Source organism: Lactuca sativa, chromosome 4 (genome assembly GCF_002870075.4).
Source record: "Lactuca sativa cultivar Salinas chromosome 4, Lsat_Salinas_v11, whole genome shotgun sequence".
In the NCBI taxonomy this organism is placed as follows: Eukaryota; Viridiplantae; Streptophyta; class Magnoliopsida; order Asterales; family Asteraceae; genus Lactuca; species Lactuca sativa.
The window spans coordinates 68,411,911-68,426,191 of NC_056626.2; the positions used below are offsets into that span (position 1 = coordinate 68,411,911).

Below are 14,281 nucleotides of genomic sequence, written 5' to 3' on the forward strand. Positions count from 1 at the left end.
GATATGTTTTTTTTCCAAATGTTGATTGCTTGAATCCTTGGTGATATTGGGGCCCAAATATAACCATTCTAGTGACTAACTCTTACATTGATTGGGATGATAAGAAAAAAATGCATTTAAGATCGATAGATTAGGTCCTATCATTTTCATTTTGTGATCTCCAGTACCTATCTTTTCAGAAGCTATATCTATCCTAAGGTTTGTGATCTCGATAGATTAGGTAGTCCTTTTCCATACTTTGGATTTGAATTTTCTGCCACCTTGTACGTCTTCTTTTGGTCGGTCATAACGATGCATTAATTGGACGGAAGATAGTACACAGCATGGTTGGTAATAAGTCGCATTTATTGAGATAACCCACTTAAATCACATTATAAACATCAACATTGATGTATTCAGAGTTACTTAGATTCAATGTAGATGAGTTTCAATTGAAGCTCATTGCTTTTGTTTACTCCATGCTCATCTTGTCTAGCTACACCTGTTTCTTGAAGCATCTGGCAATCGAACTCAAGCTGGAACACTTGTTCAAGATGTAGGCAATTTCTTTTGTTCTTTGTTTCTTTGCTTTTCTTTTTCGAAAATTCTGAGTTGTTTGATCTGTGTTTGCAAAGTCAAGGATTTGTTTCTAATGTCTTATATTACTTCTTTTTGATGTCCACACAACTTTTAGGAAATAGCTGAAAGTTAGGAAAAGGGATTGGGGCAGTGGAGAATGGCGAGCCTTTGTGTAAAGTCACTACATGAAAAGTCTTTATTAGTGACCAATTATTTAGTGACAACCAAAAATCTCACTAACAGTATCATTTAGTCACCATATAATAATTCGTCACTAAATTTTGGTAATGCTATAAATTTAGTGACCAATTCGATGATAGTTGTCACTCACCGGTCACTAAATTAAAAAATAAAAATAAAATATTTTTTTAATATCACAACAAATATTAATGACTAAAAATACTAGTCACTAGCCAAATGAAAAAAAATAATGGTCACTGCTGTTAAAAGGCTTAGAGACCAAAAAATAGTGGTCACTGGCTTGCCTTGCGTGGACACGTTTGCAATGAAGAACTAAAAGTACAAATTATAATAGTGAGGGGGGCAATTGTGCCATTTCAGTATGATGAAGGCCCATAAAAATAATCTCATCAAAATCCATCGTTTTTAAACTCTTTCTTTTTCCTCCATCTCTCGCTCATACACACACGAATGCAAACAAGCACAATTTTCCGGCAAAAATGGAAACAACAATCATCGTTCTGATTCTATGCATCTATGCGGTGGAGATGTACCCATGACTCCTCGGGTCAGTGATATTGAACATGGAAGATTGCCTGTCGTATGTGATGATCGGAAGCTCGGTGCAAAAGCCAAAAGGAAAATGTTTCTCGGGGCTTAAATCGGTGTTGAGAACAAACGCACAATGTTTGTATGAAGCGTTCAAAAACAGTGCACGGTTGGGCATTAATAACGGTCATATTATCACTTTCACACGTATTCAAACACATGTGTAGAAATAGCTACAGTCAATATGTATACCTGGTGTTACGCTTACGCATGTAATTAGGATTCAGTTGTAGTTTATTTTATGTATACCTTCCTATGTAATTGCAAATACACCAGTGAAATACAAAAGTTCTTCCGGGTATATCTTTGTCTTTATGGTATCCAGAGCAGCCTATCCTTTTCTCCTTTCACTCTCGCTACAACAATGGCTAACAATTCATTAATTCTAGGTCTCACCACCGGTTCTTCCTTCCAAATCCCCTCCATCAACATCAAACTTGACCATGAAAACTACTATATATTGCGCACCACCAAAATTTTTGCACATGAAACCCTTGGCCTGGAATCATTTGTTCTATCCCCAAATCCCGCTGATGCTACTTGACCCGTTGCTCCACCTACCACGGAACCCAATCCCAATTATGTCCTATGGAAGAAACGAGATCAGTTTGACTTGCTTTGGCTGAAATCCTAACCGAACGTTCTTTGGCTATTGTTGCCCGTGCAACCTCATCTCACATGGCTTGGACAACCATCGATAAAACCTTCCACACTTATATATACTCGTGCCTGTGAGAAGTCTCTGAAGACTCGGCTACAAACCCTCGACAAATGGTCTCTTACAATGCTTGAGTACGTTGAACACAAAAGAGCTATTGCCAAATCACTTGCTGATGACCCAAATCCAACCTCCACCGAAGACCTAATTGCCTATATTCTAAATGGGGTTGATGCTTCATATGGTCCATTTACATCAGTCTTTAGAGCATCCACAATGGAGAGTTTAATGGAAGAGTTGAATGAGGTGTCATGCCTACTTGTCATTCAATGGATACAACTCCACCATTGTGAAATGCCACCTTGGCATTCAATGAATTTGGAGTTCAATGGCCATTGAACTCTTCAATGGGAAAAGGAAAGTCTTTAAATCTTTAAATAAATATATTTTAATATGTTCTATTGAACTTGTAGAGTTATAGGATAAAAATGAAAAGAGTTGTATAGAATAGTGAATGATGATGTGGCACTCCATTGAACTCTATAGAGTTCAATGCATTGTGGATGCCCTTATGGTCAAAGACGAGGCCTCCATCATAAAGATCACATTGAGCTTCTTTTTCACAAAAAGGCTCGATTGGAGCAAGAACATCTTCGTCAACGGGTCGTTCTCCCACCCCCAATGTGCCTTTACCGCTCAATGTCAATCGTGCCTTCGACCACTACAACTCCTCTCGCACCTTGGGGGTCCTAGTGGCACTTCTGCTACCTCTCGTTTAACTGATAATAGTCGTCGACACCCTTAATGTCAATTCTGTAAGAAGCCTGGCCATGACCATGAGGCGGTGGATTGCTTGCAATGGTCAAATCAAATTGACTACCCTTCATGTTGGCCAAATCCTCGACAGCCTCAATCACGTCAAGCTCATTTCGCTCAACATTGCCCATCGAAAGTTGTATTTTGATATAGGGGCAACCGATCGCATCACCCCGGACCTACAAGAACTTCACCTTGCCGATGAGTATCATGGTTCTGATAAACTCCAAGTTGGAAATGGTACCAATATTCCTATGTCTCACATTGGATCTTCCTCCTTATAGTCTCTCAAATTACCATCTGTTCTTGTGGTTCCTCATATCACTAAACATCTTTTAAGTGTCTCTAAAATTAATTTTGATAATGATATGTGTTTAGAATTTTGGCGTAATCATTGCTCTGTTAAGTCTTTGCAAGGAAAAACCCTCCTCCAAGGGCAAGTTAGAAATGGTCTCTACCGTGTTCCATCTTCACCAAGTAAATCCTTGCATCAGCCTTTTCCACCCATGGCTCTCACTAGTCTTAGAGAACCACCCTCCATGGTTGACAAAAGCGTTTGACACATCCTTATGACTCCCTTCTCAAAAGACTTCTGCATTATTTTAAGCTTTTAGCTTCCTCAAATAATCTTCCAATTGTTTTTTATTCTTGTCAGCTAGGAAAAAGCCATAGGCTTCCATTTACCAATTGACATGTTGATTCTGCTAAACCCTTTGATATTGTATACTCATATGTATCGAGTCGTTCCTCTTATTTCTCTATCAATGGAAACCATTACTTTCTTTTGTTTATTAATGATCATACAAAGTTTGTATGGATTTACTTTTTGTCACACAAATCGCAGGTTCTTTCCTCATTTATACAATTTCATCAAATGGTCCAAGCACAATTCAATACAACCATCAAGAGTTTGTAATCAGTCTGGGAGGAGAATATCGAATTTTTTCCTCCGATCTCACCAACCATGGGATCTCTCATCGAATTACCTGTCCCCACACCCATGAGCAAAACAGGGTTGTTGAGAGACGAAACTTCTCAATGAAACACGGTCATTATGGAGAAAGGACTCACATTCCTTTCTCACTCTTCTCTTGCACATACCTTCTGGGAACATGCCTTTAAAACAGACACATACCTATATAATCGAACCATAACCCCAACTCTCGCCTATAATTTGCCCTATCAGAAACTCTATTCCAAAATCCCAGATTATGAGCTTCTCAAGACATTTGGATGTCTTTGCTACTCGTTCCTTTGGCCCTATAACCACCATAAAATGGAATTTATCTTTCCATGCATATTCATTGGTTATAGTGCCTCTCACAAAGGCTATTTGTTTTATCATCACCCATCATCCCATATTTATATAGCCCGTCATGTTGTATTTAATGAGGACGTCTTCCCTTCCATTCCTGACTCTTCCATATCTCCTTCCAACCAGCCTGCTTCATTTTCTACATCTACCTTCTTCAACACGTGGCTAACTTACAATCTTCCTCTCCACCTCACGCCCCCATTATCCATGTGACTAATAATACCACCTCCTCTCCTCCTTCCTCCTCTACAACTCCTCCCCAACAATACTCTACCATTAGTTTAAGAGCTAAAAAAACGCGACCAACTCCATCTTATTATCGACTGGTACCCAACAACACTCACTCCATGCAAACCAGAGCACACACAAGCTCTCTCAAACCTAAATCAAGCCCTTGTGAAAAATAATACTTTGTCCCTTGTGCCTTGTCTCATTAATGTTACCTTGTCCCACTAATTTTAATCTTGTTAGAAGCAAATGGATTTATAGGATCAAACGTAACTCTAACGATAACATTGAGAGACATAAAACACGTCTTGTGGATCATGGGTATAGTCGAGGAGGGAATCGACTACTTCGACACTTTTATTCTAGTTATCAAGCCTACAACAATTTGCCTCGTTCTGTCTCTAGCTATTTCCAAAGGATGGTGAACAACACTTTTCTTAATGGAGATTTACAAGAGGTTGTTTATATGAAGCAACCACAATGGTTTATCAATCCCACCAAACCCTCCCATGCGTCTCGTCTAAATAAAGCATTGTATGGTCTTAAGCGGGCACCAAGGTTCTGGTTCGCCAAACTTAAAACATATCTCATCACTCAAGGGTTCAAAGCTTTCCAGTCAGATACATCATTATTTGTTCACCATTCCTCCTTGGTGATAATTTATGTTCTAGTCTATGTGGATGATGATCTCATTGTCACATGTACAAACGCAAGTCTCCTTCAACACTTCATTGCACAACTACATCATAACTTTGCAATGAAAGATTTGGGCAACGTACTACACTTCTTCTTTGGCATTCAGATCACACGAAATGCTACACCCGCACCATGAGTCAAGTTGGGTACATTAATAATATTTTGACACACATGTTGATCCGTTTTCTAACCCCAAGCTATATAGACAGGTTGTTGGTTCACCCCGTAAATTGAGGTTCCATGGCTTGTCTTATAAGTAATTTTTGAATTCCTGTTTAAGTGAATTCATGAATCTAGCTCCATTTATGAAACTAGGGCTTTTAGCTAATTCTGCAGTAGCAACATGCTACATCCGACTTACCAAGGTCTTCTGTCATCAATGCATCTGACGAAGCTCTATTTTTGTAGCAACTCACACTACTAGAAAAATAGTGATCTAATACGGTTGAAAGTTCGAATATAGTACATATAATGAACCGTATTAATAGAGGGGAGTATTAGATTAAACTACATAATAGAGTACGACTATTTAACCGTACTCTATACCCCATAATATCTCAATCAAAATACAATCAAATACAAGCTAATACAGTCATAAATCATTACAATACATGCATATAACATTACTTGTAACTAATACAAACATACTATATGTGAATATCAGTGAACCTAATACAATCATAGAAAAATACAATACATGTATATAACCGTACCTGTATCACTAAGACAAACAGACTATATACACATATATGATTGATTCCGATCACATTCTAGGCCATTCCAGCTTACCTACCATATGATTCCATTCCCTCCCTACTATATGTAGATAAATATGGATCCATTCCAAACCAGAAGAAAATTAAAATAAGACAGCATTGATCATGTTTTCATTTTTAGAAACAGACAAAAAATATTACAATGAACCACTTATTTCATTAAACATAAAAAACATTCTTAAATTTGTTTAATATCCTGTTTTCGCTTTTAGATACAGATGCATGTGATTGGATATTAATGTACCTTAATAAGAGTAATTGAATCTCGAGGCCATTAAATTTCTATTACATCTTCAATCAAAGATCCTTATCTCTAACAAGACCTAGCACTCTCCCAGGTGTTCCAACAACAATATGGGGATATTCGTTCTTTAGCAGCTCCTTATGGGTCCTTATGTTGAATCCTCCATAAAAGACACAACTTTGAGATCACACTACTAGAAAAAGGTTAATAGAGTACGGTTGAAATTATGAATATAGTACGTACATAGCAGGCGTACTAGTAGAGGGGTGTATTAGATTACATGCATAATAAAGTACGGCTATTTAACCGTATTATATGTATCCTATACCATCCCATACAATTATCTAGTATGCCATATATAAACTTCTAATACACCAAAACAACCGTACTTGATGTCTCAAGTATCATTTAATACGCCATATATACACATCTAATACACCAATAAACAACCGTACTTGATGTCTTATTCATTCCTATTCCTGGCTTTGCATTCCAGCCTTATTCCAGCCTTTCAAGCAGCCTTTCCAGCCCATTCTGGCTTTGCATTCCAGCCTTATTAATCAGCCAATTCCACTCCATGGATGCTGCGGAACACATGGATCACCATTCCAACTATTCCAACTGAAACAAACTCTTTAATTTCTGCAAAGCTTTTACCATGTGAATTGTAACCAATTGATCAATCTCTATAAAATACAAACCTACTATATGATTCCATTCCAATCATAAGAAGTGGGACATCATTGATCATGTTTTCATTTTAAGAAACAGAAAAAAAAAATTACAATAACCATTTAGTTCATTAAACATAAAAACATTAATATTCTTTCAGATTTCAGACTACAGTCTATACAATCTAAAAGTTGTATACCTAGTTCATTAAACATAAAAACATTCTTAAATTTATTAATGTCACACCTCTGACCTTTATTTACCCTTTGTGGCTAATTCAGTGTATGCCTACAAAAACAAGAAAACTTAGGATTCAAAATCTCAAATAACTTTTAATGAAGAAAACTCAAATTATTGGACATTCATGCCTTTAACAACTTCATCTATAGCAATGGAAGGGTGAAAACTTCTCCACAACATAAAAAATATGAGCAAATACAACATGAAATACAAGGGATGTTTGTGTACCTCCATAACAACAACCTCCCTAACTTGAAATCTGCAAACTTCCACAATAAAACACAAAATATAGCATCCTACTTTTATATATCTCATTTTCCATAAAAAAACTTTCGTCCAATTCCTCACTAGAAAATGGTTTTTGAAAAACATAACCAATTATAACAATGTATATAGAACAACTAACCGTTAACTTGAAAAGACTTCACTTTATCTCCAAAAGTTCTCAGCCATGTTTTAATTCGTTCGTCCAATTCCTCACTAGAAAATGGTTTTTTGTCCTTCCAAATGTTCTACAAACAAATTAAGATAAAAAATTTGTTATTTAACAAAGGTGAGCTTTTAGTACAATAAACAAAAATGCAAAAAAAATATCTAACAATATACTTACATTCGGAAATCCATGTTGTCGAAAAAGTACAAACTCATGCATCCAGTTCATAACGTAGTAACCATACTCCCAATCGGACAATTGTTGATTGCACTAAAACGATTATATACGTATGAGATTGGAATAGTCTCTGAATCTTTTGGTCCTGGACAGAAAATTTCAAAAGGATCAATGTGATTGAAGATTACACAGAAGATGAATTGAATTTGGGATCTAGAAATCTTTTCTCCTATTCACTTTTCTTTTTTATTTACAGAAGGGTAAAATGGTCATTTACTCATTTACTCACATAAAGAAAGTTGATATTATATGATTATATCTTGTATTTGTGAATCGGTTACTTGAATATTTTTCTGAAAGAATGATATCTGAAGAGACATTAAGGAGAAATCATGTCATGCAAAGAAGATATGAAAAACAGATAGAAAGAGTTTACTAATTTACAAATAACATTAACCACTTGTTTTCTAGCCTCAGATAATCAAGAAAAACAATGCATGTTATGTGGAACTGAATTTTGACAAATATTACCTGAGGAAAACGTCGAAGAGCCAATCCTAAGTTCCTTATGATGAATAAATCAACAGTTACTATTTCAAGTACATAAGGCCTTTGTACCTTAACAGCAACCAAATCCCCATTTTCCTTTAATCTACCCTTATACACCTTCCCAAGTGAGGCTGCTGCTATAGGAGAAGTTGTGAGCTCTGAATAGATGTTTGGTGAAAGTGTATGATGAGATTATTTTGATGCAGTGCTCGGTAGATTCTCAATTGGAATTGATGATGTTCAACCTGGGAATGATTTGAATCACAACACAAACAAAATCATTTCACAAGGGAATAAAAAATGTGATAATTTCATACCCGATTTAATAAAGGAAACCTGAAGTGCCAACCTGGTTGCAATGCTGCTCAAACTGACAGCCTAAACTACCAACATGGCATCATCAAATCTAACATCATAATAGCGAGACTAACAAGTTCCCTTTTGTTATCTGAGGTTCCTAATGTGGTCATGCTAATCAATTTGTATCATAATGTACAGTGCAAAATGACTATTTTGCCCATTTGGATGCCACCGGAAAAAGAGTTGATTTAGATCAACATCCTGAGCTTACAAAGGGTATTGGGTTTCAACTGTTATAGAGAAAAATTTGTGTCTTCCGCCATATCAGTTGTCTTATCTTGCTTCAACGCAGCAACCACTATCGGTACTAATTGTTCCGACATCTCAGTCATCAACCTATCTTTGATCTTGTCATAAAAGTTGCTATTCAACATCCTCGTCTCTAGCTTTTCTTGCATCTGTTCAACATCGGGTAACTCATGTTCTTTCTTTTTTCTTTTATAAATCATTGATTGCTTTAATCCGATATTATGACCAACTGCCCTCGTGCGACCGGAATGTTCCCGTCCTAGTACCTCCGCCAGTAGATCAGACCGAGGTCCAAGCTCCAACACTCCTTGAGATAACAGAATATCTTTTTGGATCTATAAAAATGCAAACAATACAACTGTAAGAGCAGTTTATTTAATAAAGAACTTTCAAAGGCCACTATCTTACAATCTTATCTGCTAGAGGTTCGGTCTCTGGCGTTATAAACAACTGCCCCGATGCATTGCATTTTCTCCTGGCATAGAGAAAATTCCTTGCCCGCTTGCTTGATATATTGTGGCCTTTTATTGTTACACCAGATGTTGCCTCTTCATCCCATTTGCTTTCATTACCACGATACCTGCTTGGGCCCAACCGAGGATGGTTCTTGTTTTTATTTGCTGCCTCCCTTCCTTTTCTTCTTAATTCCTTTACAAATGAATTGTCCAATTAGAAATAGTAAAACATAATAATATTATAAACTCAAACAGACCTCAAATTCTTCCGTGGATTTTACAACAATAAACTTTTTCCACATTGCTTTGTCAAGGTACGAGTATTCTTTTACTGGATTGACACCTTTTTCCCACAACTTAAGAAGCGCCGACTTGTAGGCCTTCCATTGCGTGTTGCAATCTCTAAGTACTTGTGCTTTATGATTATCATCTCGTATATGCCAATAATTCTGCTTTTTTAAATAAAAAATGAAGATAATAATTATTAGGTAAATGATATGATACAACTTGTATGATAGAAGAGAATAACATGGCAGGAAATTGTGATTGCTACTATTAAATGATATCAAAAGTGTGTTGAAATGAGTTTTACCTTTATGTTCAACCACAATTGATCCTTGTCACATTGATCCATTAAATCCCAACTATCTATAAGGATAGAAATCATCTTCCTCGTAGTCACTCCACGATAACTGGTGAACTTAAAGCGGTTAGGTCCAATAGCTCTACCGAATTGATCAAACTCAACTGTTAAATTTGATAGATATTCTTTGGAATGATCTCTGATCAATGTCACACTTCTCTTTTTCTTTTCTTTACTGTCCATTGTATGCCTACAAAAGCATAAACACTCGTATAATTAATTCTAAGAGTTTCGAACACCAAAAAAAAACCAAAATTTTATATAAAATTGAAGATGCCCAAGGTAAGTTTATGCTCTTTTCAAAACAAATTCAATGCTTTATACCTTGCTTCAAGATGTTTCGTTTTGGGTTTATCAACACTTCTTTTTCTGGTTTTTCTTTCTACCATACGGATCCTCCTGCTCTTGGTTGTTTGCACTAGTACCTCATCCATATGTGATGGTAAATTTCCAATGTATAACCTCAGACCTGTTGATAAGAAAATGAGCATAAAAATGATCATAGAAAATAATGAGGGTAAAGATATGTTAAAGATTATGACTTAATCTAACTAATGAGAAGATGATGAAATAATAATCGATACCCCACAGCTAAAGGCACTTGAAGTGAAATTGAATCAGTCACATATGCAAAACTTGCTACACAATTATCTTTAGAACACACACACACATACATTTGAAACATGATACATTTAAAGATGCCACATGGGTTTAGAGCCAATTGGGTGTTATCTTACTTGAAGTTTGCTGTGATGATGAAGTATCAGAAACCTTAGCTAATGAGCGATATTGGACTTTATAATAACACGATCAGCAACAAAAAATGGGAATTGAAGACCTTTGCCTTGTGGTGTCTCCATGAACATTGAATCACCATAATTAACCCTGTCCTGATTCCATACAATACAGGTTACTACTATTATGTCTGAAACTAAATTACCAAATTACCTCTTTAACATGGAGTTCCATAAAGAAAAATGGACAAACCTGATCTGATCTCTCTCTTCTTCTTTTAGATGAATGGTGAACTTGTGATTCTTCTTCCCTACGAAATGCTGATACTGCAGCTCTCACAGCTATACGCATATATCTTGGTCAACATTTGATGAAAAATCTTACTTTTCTAAATATTGGTTTCTATATAATTAAGCAATAAATGTGAACTTTAACAAAATTATAATGTCAAAATCGAATAGTTATAGAGGAGGATGTGTGATCATTGAGTGGTTTTGAAATATTCTTAATATGAAATCTGCACTCAATGGATGCCTGATTATAGGAACATTAGATGGGGCTAATATTGAAATCAGGAAGGAAGTTGGAGAGGACAATTTTTTCTTTTTGGAGCAACAGCAGATGAAGTTCAAAACAGAGTCGATGATGCTTTCTAGGGTTATCAACCAGAAATATGAAGTAATATTTCGTACACAGAGAAGACATTGTCATAAACACAACATTAATCAACGAATAAATCAACTACACCCAAAGTCCGAGCGTACCTGTAAACAACGTGAAAGAAGGAGGCAGAAGCGGCTGTAGGCCGGAGTAGGAGACTTCGTCAGTCTCGTCGACTGGAGACCGGAGGTGGAGGCGTCGTCAACCGGAGGCGGAGGCGTCGTTGGCCAGAGGCGGAGGCGTCGTCGACCGAAGGCTAAGGTTTCGTATAAACAACTCTAAGTAATAGAGCGAAAATGGCGATGAATTTGTTTGGTCATATGCCGGAAGCGTCTCAAAGGGAGAAAGCGTCTCAAAGAATGAATTCTGCTGCGGGGCTTAATCAAATGAACTTATTTAATTTTTTATTTCAAGTATTTTTACTCATAAAAATATCCTATTGAATTTAGTTGCCTCATGGTATTTTCTTCCCTTGTACTCGACATGGAATAAAAGTTCATTAATTGTATTTAAAAATAATCTATAGAGTACACTGTAAAATATAAACTACAAAAGATTCATCCTTTTTACAATAATAATCTAAAATTTCTTATTCTAATTAAATTGGAAAAGTTATTTTGTTTATGACCTTTGGTTATAACAAGCTTTCATTATGTTTAATACAGAAAATAAAACAAAAATTTTAAAGAAAAATCATTTGAATGTAATCTGTTCATTCCATTTGACCATTTTTATGGTCCAAACTTTGCATGTAATCTATTGAAACTTGACCCTCATCTGGTTATTGGTTTTTGATGTTTGGTAATTTTTTAAAATAAACCGATAACAAACCTAAAATAATAAAAAATAAAAATAAAAAAAGTCACTTGTGTTACCCCACAATTCTTCTTACAAAAAAGGATGAAAATACAGAAAATAAAAACGATAAAATACAGAAAATAGTCAAGTGGCTGAATCAATAAACTGAACAAGAACTGCTACAATTATTATTATTAAAAATTGAGGGGTAATATTGACCTTTTGGCACAGTTAGTCTACAAAACTGCAGCTTTCTGAAGGATGAGGGCAAAATGGGAATTCGATTATTGCTTGAACTGGTTGCCCAAACCTTGGGTCATTCCTAAGCTCTGTCCAAGATCGCCCATTTGTGCTTTCATGGCCTATAAAGGGGCAAAATGGTCAAATTAAAAATATATTACCCCAAGGGTAAAATTGTACTTTTATATCATCATACAAACTTGTACACTTTTTTGATGCACGTCTCTATATATTTCTGTTATGTACCTCTCTTTTCTTTTCTATGATAAGAATGGAATCAGTCATTCCATTCCCCTATCAATTCCATTCCTTTGAGAATAATGCTTTTATATCATCATACAAACCTGTACACTTGTTTCAGTAATTGTAGTTTTTCAACTTAATCTGTCTTTAAGGAGTGTCTTCACTTGTTTGAGTGCAAATTCTGTGATTGGTTTTGCTTCTCTAGCTCCTTGGTAGTCAACAGGAGGTTTTCTAGGGACAAATACTTTAATAGTTGAAAACAGGATCAAAGTTGTAGCAGCAAGGATAAAGGCATTAAAGTTGGATTTCTAACTAAAGAGGAAGTTGATCATGTTTATGTATTAGTCGTACTTAATCAAAATGGGGGCGTATTTTTTTAGTTATTTGATTTTGTTTCTAGTACATCTCATTGACCGTATTAGATGCTGCAATTGTGTGTATTATATTTATTTATCCCTTTATAATACGGGTTTTTTTACAACCGTATTAGATGGGGGTGTACTCTATTACCAATTTTCCAGTAGTGTCAGGCAAGTATCTACTGATGAAGCGAATGAAATACTTTGTAAGTAAAGATGTCGGATTCTTACGGTAAATGGAAATGTTCACCAAACCAGATATCTGGCTGAAATGATGAGCATGGAAGTACTATTTACCTGAAAAAGGGGAAAGATAAATAAATTATAATTAGCTGAAGTACACGCATACAAAGGAAAGAAACTCAGCACAAAAAACTAACAGGAGCATACTAGTATACAATCTGGTAACACTAAAATTAACTCAACCTACTGACATACTATGCCATATTAAGATCTGTACTTTTAGTGTTACCATCGGATGATCACCTGGCTCATTTGGTAAAATCTGGTAACAACAACCTATTGTATAACATATAACAAATGTGTGAGTGAATGACAATTTATGCTCAAATAAATTGCAATCAAACCATAGTCATTAATTTAAATATTTAATACAAGTCTGCATTCTGTAATGGTGATACAATTCAAACAAAAAGATCAAAAAAAAGTTAACCAAGTCAATATTAAGGGCCAACAAAAAATTGCAACAGATTGTAGAAAAATAGAGATTAATTTATCAAATTTCTAACTTTGGTAATATTTTTCTTCACCGATCATGAAATCATAGCTCATGAACAGTAGACCTAGTTCATTAGACATCATATAAGTATAAATACACAGCAAATATTTGATTTAGACAACTATAATGATACAAAAATAAACGCAATTCAATGTTATTACCATCAACATAGACAATTTCGATTGCAAAACGCGTTATCGACTTAGTTAGAATGGAGAGATATGAGAGACGAAGGTTTATCGGAGAACTAGAAATTTGAATTAGATAGAGAATTACGGCTGCTGATAAATTGTTCATTTGATCCCCGTCTTTCTCGTCTTCTTCGTTCCCGACTCCTCGAAATTAGGCGTGCAACTTGCGAGTTGCATTTCCCCACAATAAGCATGCCGACTTCTTCTTTTTTCGCTCAAATTGCCACCTTCCTTCTGTGTATTCTCAACCCTCGTCATCATCGGCACATCACGCTTATGAGTGTGGGTAGTGATGAAACAACAACCCTATCTCCGATCCGATTTGCCACATATGATCCTTTTCGCCTTACATATTCCATCGTATTCCAATAATCTATCATACATCAGATCTCATATCCGAAAAATGAAAGCCTCGGTATTAAGGCGAAAGTTCTGGTAGTTTCTATCTTGTCAAAAAA

General features: G+C 35.7%; 1 protein-coding gene and 1 long non-coding RNA gene across 7 annotated transcripts; both read right to left on the reverse strand.

Annotated features, from left to right (window-relative positions):
* Positions 1-5,646: 5,646 nt before the first annotated feature.
* Positions 5,647-14,281, reverse strand: LOC128133205 (uncharacterized). Of its 2 annotated transcripts, XR_008231568.1 has the most exons (4): positions 13,909-14,048; positions 13,284-13,412; positions 13,125-13,190; positions 5,647-6,240 (listed from the first exon to the last, which is right to left on the reverse strand). It is a non-coding gene; the product is annotated as an uncharacterized LOC128133205 (long non-coding RNA). The 2 variants fall into 2 exon arrangements; XR_008231567.1 differs by lacking the exon at positions 5,647-6,240 and having other exon boundaries at positions 12,438-13,190; positions 13,909-14,281.
* On the reverse strand, positions 7,392-11,624 carry LOC128125905 (uncharacterized). 5 transcript variants are annotated; one of them, XM_052770308.1, is made up of 11 exons: positions 11,358-11,624; positions 10,846-10,934; positions 10,596-10,743; positions 10,183-10,327; positions 9,808-10,048; positions 9,473-9,664; positions 9,169-9,408; positions 8,501-9,095; positions 8,134-8,396; positions 7,603-7,747; positions 7,393-7,504 (listed from the first exon to the last, which is right to left on the reverse strand). In XM_052770308.1, exons 4-8 carry the CDS (start codon positions 10,290-10,292, stop codon positions 8,745-8,747), a joined length of 1,134 nt encoding a protein of 377 aa, XP_052626268.1. In that variant the 5' UTR covers positions 10,293-10,327; positions 10,596-10,743; positions 10,846-10,934; positions 11,358-11,624; the 3' UTR covers positions 7,393-7,504; positions 7,603-7,747; positions 8,134-8,396; positions 8,501-8,744. The 5 variants fall into 5 exon arrangements, with proteins under 5 accessions (XP_052626265.1, XP_052626268.1, XP_052626267.1 ...); XM_052770307.1 differs by having other exon boundaries at positions 10,596-10,748; XM_052770305.1 differs by lacking the exons at positions 10,596-10,743; positions 10,846-10,934; positions 11,358-11,624 and having other exon boundaries at positions 7,392-7,504; positions 8,469-9,095; positions 10,183-10,546.